An 8,963-nucleotide genomic window follows, 5' to 3' on the forward strand; every position below is an offset into this window, starting at 1 on the left:
CTCGCCCGCCCCAGTTCCCAGTGTTGTTTAGTTCACTCCCAACCCCCCCCGTCGTCTGACCGAAAGTTTACTGGTTCGAAAGATAAACCAGTATAATTACCATTATGTCCCCACAAACTTACGCTTCGAATTCCCTCTTCCGGAGTCATACTTAAAACAAAAAAAAATCACCAGCTCCATCGAATTTTATAATTTTTGTTTTGATTTTTCATGTAAATTTAAAGTCAAAAATTGAGGTTAACCGGGAACTATCATTTTCAGTAGTGCAAACAAAATTCGCCACTACGTCCTGTAAAGTAGGGTTACTAGAGAGAGACTCCTTGAACAATATTATGCATATGCAGTGTATATGTATCATATATGTATATATGTTCAGCGATGTATACCAACAAAATTTTTTTATGTCTGACAAATTGTTGTTATCGGTGGTAACTAAAAATTAATATTATGTGTCATTGAAAGACTATGTGTGACCACCATCTTTATCCTTGTGGACGTGAAAGATACATCGTGTAAAAACCAAAGTTTCTCTATACATACGAAAGTCACCTTATACCAGTGTCCTCGTACCCCACCAAGCTTTTCTCATCTCCTTCATCCTTCTCCCAAACCACCTATACACAAAAAGAAAAATTTTACCACCCCGAAAATAATGAATCCGGTGGTTGGAGTCAGGATGGTGTTGGACCCTGGGTTTGATTTGTTAGTTATTTATTGTGTTGTGTAAAAAACAGGAGAGAGATCAAGGGGGACCAAAAAAAGAGGAGTTTATTGAAGGAGAAACGGAACAAGTGCCAACCCCCATCACCCACACCCCCCCCCCCCCGTGGCACAAAGTGGGTCTACGTTACCCCCGAAAACCTTCACCAAGGTATCCTCCCCGCTATTTAGTGTCTTATGGTTCACGATCACGGTAGTCACGTCTATGGACGCCTTTCTCAACGCTGAACTTTTTTGTTAAAATGAAAATATTTTTCAGGGGTAAAAAAATCACAGAACTAAAAAAAAGGAAACAAGGAGAGGAAAGACTTTCACGAGGAGAAAGAAAAAATTTAAGGCAAGTTTAAAAGGTGAAGAGAAGGGAGAAGTATAGCAGGGAGCCACAGAAAAAATGTTCTTTCGTCTGCGTTGGCTGAAAGTGAGGTTTGAGGACCAGGACTAGGAGGGTTATAGGTTACCCCCGTTACAAGATGTTTACCCGTTCCGCTTCCAGGAAAGACGCTAGAACATTTGGTAGTGACAGAAAACGGGGTGACAAGGACACACCAAGACATACCTCTCTTTATTAGTGTTTCGGCCGACAAAAAGTTCTCTGGAAACTGAAGAAGGTTTTACTCTAGAGTGTCAACTTGTGGTTTCTCTTCTTTCTTCTCTGGTTAAGGGATGGTATGACAAAGTAATCTTCCCTTTCGGTTAGGCATTTTACAAAAAAAAAAAACCCTAAGTTCATGAACGTGTAGGTTTACAATGTAATTTTGAACACACAGCGACACGGCACGGTTACAACTTACACAGGTAGATTGGCACGGGGTCGGCAGGAGGTATGCTACATGTCAACCTTCGCCGACAACGGGAGGCCGAAGACTAGAAGGTGGCAGCAACCTCGGGACGTCGTCGTTTTTCCGGAAGAAGTCCAAAAAGGGCAACCTTCCCAGGCATCAGCCCCTCACACAGAGCGTGCCCTCTGCCTCGGCCTGCACACACACACACACACACACACACACACACACACACACACACACACACACACACACAGCTGAAGAGATTCTTAGTGTGTTTGACTTTGTTGCTCCGATCTACAGCCAGCGCTGAGGGCTCGCTTGTGTGAGGTTGTGTATATTTTTTATTATTAATAATAGTATTATTATTAATAATAATAGCATTATTATTATTATATTATTATGATCATGATTTGTTTTTGTTACGTTTTAATTAATGTAAATTGGAAATAAAAAACAAAACCAAGTAACAGGCTGAAGTTGCTTTTTATTAATATCATGTTCTGTTCTCCCCCTCCTTGAAATATCGGGGGCAGCGTTTTGACTCTTTCCAAGAAAACTCCTTAAACATTTCAAAGTGACCTGCTGCCACTGCGTGTTGTTGTGGTGATGCCCTGATAAACCTCCAGGGGGAGAAACACCTCAGATCTCAAGAAAAGGAGTGAACGCAGTGATTTTGTTGACTGATTTGTGAAAAAGGTGGAAGTGGTGAAAGTTCACATCATGTCTCAATGTAAAATAGTCTTTCAATGACTTGTCACACATGGTAGAGTAGAAATAGGAAACACTGCAACCCATCATTCTGTGAATTGATCATGTCTTTCTGTACTTTTCTTCATCCTCTTGCCTTTTGTTCAACCTACTGTAGAAATAAAAGGTAGAAGCATTCCTGTGAACAAAGTGGAGCAACGTTTCTTTTATTGTTTATATATCTTTTGTTGTTTCTTCCTAAAATCACTTTTTGATAGATGATTTATTATGCAATGTAATGGTTGTCAATCTCTAACTTTACAAGATAAAAACAAACAGGAGTGAACATTCACTGGGACAGAAAAACATTGGCAATAAATAAAACACAATACAGAAAAAATATGCACGTTGACATGCTTGGTTCTTGAGTTTGGGGTTATTAGTATCATTGTACTATTTATGAGCTTAGAAAAATAAGGATTGCATTTGGGCAAAGTGACATCTGACATACAGTATGAACAGTAGATGTAGCATTTGTGACAGACACAAAGCACTCAGGAGATGTTCTGAGAGCGTAAAGTTACATTAACAGCGCTTCAGAAGTTTATCCACACTGAACAAATCGACACACATCAACCTTGTACTCAAAGTTAAACTGATACTAGATCTAATTCACAGTATCAAGTAATCAACAACATTAACTTCTTCCAGTCTTTCTCTGCTAGTTACAAAGCACACACACCACATTTAGCACGTTACAGTACACAGGAAGTTGTCTTATACTAAGGTTTAGCCTCAGCTCCTATCCCAACTGTTAGATAATATGGGGCACAGTTATCTTTATTACATCTATAAACACTTAAAAGGTTGTAACTACACTTTAATCCGTGAATGATCAAAGACAAATAATTGATAATTATGTGATGCTTTACTTAGGCACGTATCCCTTGTTTTGATATAACTTAGTAAATAGCAAATCAAGTAGAAAAACCTTTACTTAGTCATAGATTTGAACAATTTCGGAAAAAATGTGTACATAGTGTGTGGGTTAGAAATACCTTTTTTTCTCCTTTAATATCCTGCTAATAATGTTGCAACCCCTCAGAATTGACCCTGGAATTCTTTTGGGGGCTCTTTTGGTCCAGACTAAGAGTCATTTGACTCTATTTGTGTTGAAAAAGACTGCTTATCATATATTTACAAAACAACACTTACACATCAGGAATTGCATACATTTTAATATTGCAGGTGTTACATGTAAACTGAGAAGGTTATTCCATTTATTATTAAAGGGTTTTGTTTTTGTTTTTCTGTGGCTTGAAAAATAATCAATTATGATGAAGCCTTTGTGGAAAATAGGAGCCTGAATGATTTGTAAACAACAATCAGTGTAGAGAGGGACTGAAAAGCAGTACTCAAGAGATTAATTAAAGCAAAACTAAGGGCTTCTCGCAGGACAAACTGCCTCACTAATCTAATTTATGACAATTATCTATTTCCAAATCGGGCTGAAATGTCTTTGTACCGATCAGTGGCAAGCTGTGTTACAGTAGCTGGCTAGATATTTTAGAGCCGATGGCTGCAGCTCGGGAGACCAAACAGTGCACCCTCAGCTCTAATGGCTTACTGAGAGTACATTTAGATCAGCAGTTATCCACTGGCACAGAAACCACTGGCTTCATCGTGACATCTATTGGGAAAGGCTTAAATAGCATCCTTGCAAAAATAACTTTTTTTAAATGACCCGTTACAATGCACAAAACTCCACATGAGAACAAAAGCGCACAAATGAAACAGGCAATTAGATGAGGACACACATTTAAGTTTGCATGTCTCTCCTTTTCCACCTGATAAACACACTCCTGCTGATTAGTGGCTTTCAAGTGTTCATTAAGGGTCAGTTGGTCAAAGAATGCTAATTACAGCCTAATGAAAGATAAAAGACCACATGCCATGTTGGGAGAAGAAAGGAGATGGAAAGAAGGAGTACAGAGGGAGAGAAAAGGTTATGAAGTTCAAAGAATCTTCTTTTTTTCTAGTCTTTTTTCATCCTTTTGCTACTTATTTCTCTCATTGCCCATGTTAGTCAAAATTGCAAATATTTTCATTTAATTGATACAAATGCAACAGGTAAAGACATATCCAGAAGCATAGTAGGAGGGCTCAGTTGTAACACATATAAATAAATATTACAATCGCACACAGCATTTTGAAGCTTATCCGTTGCTCTCCATAAGAATGCCATGTTCATATTATTCCATTTAAATCAGAGTAGTGAGCATGAGTTCAGAAACCAGTGCTAAGAGTATCTGTCTCTGTGGGGTAGGGGTTTCACAACTACCAATATTTACTAGTCGACTAGTTTTTCAAAATAGTAGTCGACTAGTCGACTAGTTCGTTACGTCATAATAAAGANAACGCATCGACATGTGAGGGAAGGAGGCTTGACCGCTTTCGGGTGACAGTGTTGCCTGCCAGGGAAAAAACCCTCTCACTCGGGGTGCTTGTGGCTGGAATAGCCAGGTAGCTCCTCGAAAGCGGGGGAAGCGGTGCACGTTTTCTGCCCACCACTCCAGTGGATTATCCATTGTGGGGATATGCGGTGTCCGCTGGCAGTAATCCCGTAGCTCATCATCCGCATCACTGTTGACCCGTGTTTTCTTGCTGTTCGTTTGCCTCAGTTCAGTGCTGACGCCGGTCCGTTGCTCACTGGTGCTAGCATTAATGCTAGTGCTAGCTGTCGGCAGCGGGTGTTTCATCTTTAGATGGTTGCGCATAGCAGATGCATTTGTATTGTACTTCAGTACAGCTGTACACAACTGACACTTCACTCTGGAGTTGGTTACATCTTCGTTGAAGTACTGCCATACATAAGAATGTCGGACGTGTTTTGTAGCATTTTGCAGCACCTCGTTTACCTCCATTTTTTTCACGACTAGTCGACTAGGGCCTACAGCGCCGACTAGTGGTAAAGGTAGTCGACTAGTCGACTAGTCGATTAGTTGGTGAAACCCCTACTGTGGGGGTCTTGCGTGGACTGGGCAAACTCTTCAGGTACTCTAAATGCCTACGGGCTTCAGCTTGGTTCTGCCTCACATAGTACACTACATACACGATGACCATGAAGAACCAAACGAACATTGTCACCAGCATGGCTACATCAGTGGTTTTCCTCTGCAGACTGCAGAAATTCACCCCAGAATCCAACAGTTTGACCAGGGATTGACCTGCATGCTCGCCCTGGGACCCCGGGTCCTCCCACCTGCTTCCCTCACCCATCCCCCGCACAGAGCTCTCACACATGATGCCGTTGACCGTCTCGGCCTCCAGGTTCAGGGTCTCCATCAGCTCCTGGAGGGTGCAGTCACAGTGCCAGGGGTTGTGGAAGAGGCGCGTTTTTGCCCGGGTGGAGCCAAACTCCTCCCTGCTGGCCTGCCTCAGCTGGTTGTGAGAGAGGTCCAGCAGGCGCAGCTCGGGGCCCAGGTGCCGCAGGGCCCCTGAGGCCAGCGAGTCGATTCGGTTGTGGGACAGGTGCAGGTCCCGCAGGTGGAGCAGGTCCCTGAAGGCGGTCTCTGGGATGCTCCGGATGTAGTTGCGTTCCAGGTGGAGGGAGACAGTTTCCGGTGGGATGCCCTCTGGGATGTCCCGCAGCCCGGCGTCTGAGCACTGCACCGTGGCCGTGTCCCAGGCGCACTGGCAGCTGGCCGGACACTGGGGGGACGCTTGGCCCCAGAGAGCCGAGAACAGGAGAGAGACGCACAGCCACGGATGAAGAACCACTCCTCTACCTCGTCTTCCTCCACTGATGCTGGTACATGTCTCCTCACCCCAGCCTGTGCACATCGCCTCACCATAGCCCCCCGACACACTCCAGGGCCTGGTCACACACAGGCGCGCCAGGAGGATCTGACAGGTTGAGAAAAAAAGGGTCATTTTGGAAAAGATGACTCTCGCTCTCTCTCCCTCTGTGTGTCTCTTTACTAACACATACAATCAGTATGAACACTGACAGTGGACATTATGATGTTGAGAAAAAAGGTCAGTGGGTAAAGAGATAGACAGCAAAAATAGCTTAAGCTGGTTTATAAATTCACTCCTGCGTGGAGGGACCAGAAAGATACCAAAACATTCATAAAAAACGTGTTATTCACAGCAGTGATGATAAGTCAAGCACTTGTATTTCTACATTAAAGGGACATAAATCAACACAAAAGATTATCTGAAGTCCTTTTTCATGCTGTCTTTTGTGTGTCTCCAATTATAAACCAAAGCCTCACATTACACTCATCAATACACATTCATCTTGTTTATTCCTCAATTTATTTTCCCATGGTGCCATAGCCCTGTAATCATTTTTGCCATGAATGGGGGGATAGAGTGCATTATAGAGATGGAGGAGAGAACGGAGGTGGGATCGATAGTCCAAGATGCCTGCTACACTATTAACAGCAAAACATCAGTCCTGCCTGTGTCCCACAGATTCAATAAATGACAAAGCTGCATGGAAAGAAATACAGCAGTGGTCTGGTGAGCATCTGGTCAGTTATCAAAGTTTCAACAACAAAGAAAAAGCGGTCTGGCTAGACTCAGTTGGAAAAACCTCTGGAGAATAAGCTACATTAGGTCTGCATGTGAGATGTGTGTTTGGCTTTTTTATTGGTATCTATATGAGTAATCCAGAAATTGTTTCATTTTATTCTAGTCCAGACAAGCACAGCTGTTTAATTGTTATTGTTCCAAGACAAAAACATGACACACTCCTTGAATTTGATTATGAGACCATCCTCTCAAATGTCAAGCACTTACTTCTGCCTCCTTGTTTTTACAATGGTTAACCTTCATGTGTCTCTATTCTCCTGAATAGAGAGCATAGTGGCCCATAGATTTGGTTGATATCTTATAGTGTGTGACTGATAGCCGTGTGATTAGTGTTTGTTAAGAGCAGAGGTGAATATTTAGTTCAGCAGCTTTGCGATTAACATGCTGAATGCAGATGCATGCAAATCCCTAATTACAAAAAATAATCATCGCAGCATAATTTGAATGTGAATGAGAAAGGCTGAAAGACAACGATTGGAGAGGGACTCCCAAAGCAAATTCAGAAGGCACGTGCTGTTGATTGCACAATCCAGTTATTACGATATTGCCCTTTTGGCTATTCAATGTAAAGGACATCATTCAGATTAGAAAAAAACTGAGACTTGCAGCCTTGACTTAAAAGACTATATACACTAAAGTCTGATTTCCGGTGAGAAATATAATTGAGGCTATAGCCAATTAAATCATTATGGTTAAATAGGTCACCTGGTAAATGGAAAGCTAATGTCACCCTTATAACACATTGTTAAACGTACATGCAAGAAAACGTGCTTCGATCATTTGCAACTTTTTAATCATACAAAATAAGTAACGGGTGTAAAGAAAGCCTTCTTTCTGTTTCCCTCATCTGGTTGCTTTTTGACAGTTTTTGCAAATTAAAAAGCGAAATAAACGACTATAGCCTACAAGCGCAGCATAATGTCACACTATTAGGGATAGTTACTGACTGTATATGCCGACATAGATATTTAAAAAAGAAAACTTACCGTTAAAATAGTTCCTTGTGTAACTTTAGATCCATACAACGTTTTTTAGACTCCGTTTATAGTTTTTTTTTTTCCAGATTCTCCCGACCTCAGAATGCTCATCATCTTCTCATCAATTGTAGTTTAATGTTGGGGAAAAACTACGCGGGCAGGAGGAGTAGTGGATCCGCGGTGTGTCGCCTGCAGACGGCTTCATCTCTGCCTGTCGTAACACTGGGTAGTTATAGCAACAAAGATGTGGGGCATCCTCATTCTCTCTTTCTCTCTGTGTGTGTGTGTGTGTGTGTGTGTGTGTGTGTGTGTGTGTGTGTGTGTGTGTGTGAGATACAGACTTGAGTCAAACATGTGAGGTGTGTAAGTCCCTATTATTAGGCTCTCGGATTTCTAAGAACAGATGGGTTATAAACCTCCACATGAGATATTAACTTAGATTCTGACAATTATATCTTCCTGCAATGTGATTGGATCCCAGGCAGGTAGTGAATATACAGACACTGTACAGTATCCTCAGTTGTTTTAACCTGAAGTAAGAAAGGTAAAGATGCAATAGTGTAGGTGTCAGACTGTTTAGGAGAATATTATATTTCATTTGCAGTCTCACAGTAAAACAACTGAAAACAAGATTTAAGGGAAGGTGCTCCTCCTTCAATTCCTGATGTTATTTTTCCAGGATTAGTAATAGAGGTCACAGAAATAGACCTATTTTATCACTGTGCAAAGACTGCTCACTACAGTGATATACTGAATGTCACATGAAAAATGAAGAGTGGCATGAAGACGTAGGTAACGCCACATGCATATAAAAACACATGCAAGGTTGGGAACATTGACAGCCACAAACGCTTACAGGGCTCATCATTTACATATAAATAACAAGAATGTGCCTACAGACACACACAGAAGCGACACATATTGTAGTAAGAGAAAATGTTATTCATAGTGGTTTACTCATAGGACAAATGCCCTGCTGTCCCTTTTCTACTATAGGCCAAGAGATATCTGTGGATAAGAGCCCTCAGGGGAAAGGATGGTTGGACAGCCATGATTGCCCCTTGTATCCCTCGTCTGCCTCCACATGTCCTACTCCTTTTCAAAACCTGCTCAAAACAAGGACATTTCCCCTCCTGACAAATACAATAAGCACTGCTGCAAGTATAATTAGTAAATGTTTTGCTCTTGATGGGTGATT

General features: G+C 41.7%; 1 protein-coding gene across 1 annotated transcript; it reads right to left on the bottom strand.

Moving 5' to 3' along the window:
- Positions 1-545: 545 nt before the first annotated feature.
- Positions 546-8,090, bottom strand: LOC104967290 (leucine-rich repeat-containing protein 3-like). Its single transcript, XM_010796703.1, has 3 exons — positions 7,775-8,090; positions 5,208-6,095; positions 546-614 (listed from the first exon to the last, which is right to left on the bottom strand). The coding sequence occupies exons 2-3, from the start codon at positions 6,030-6,032 to the stop codon at positions 546-548; spliced, it is 894 nt and encodes a 297-aa protein (XP_010795005.1). The 5' UTR covers positions 6,033-6,095; positions 7,775-8,090.
- Positions 8,091-8,963: the final 873 nt, after the last annotated feature.

The sequence above is a fragment of the Notothenia coriiceps genome, unplaced genomic scaffold (assembly GCF_000735185.1).
Source record: "Notothenia coriiceps isolate Sejong01 unplaced genomic scaffold, NC01 NC01_scaffold00037250, whole genome shotgun sequence".
NCBI lineage: Eukaryota > Metazoa > Chordata > Actinopteri > Perciformes > Nototheniidae > Notothenia > Notothenia coriiceps.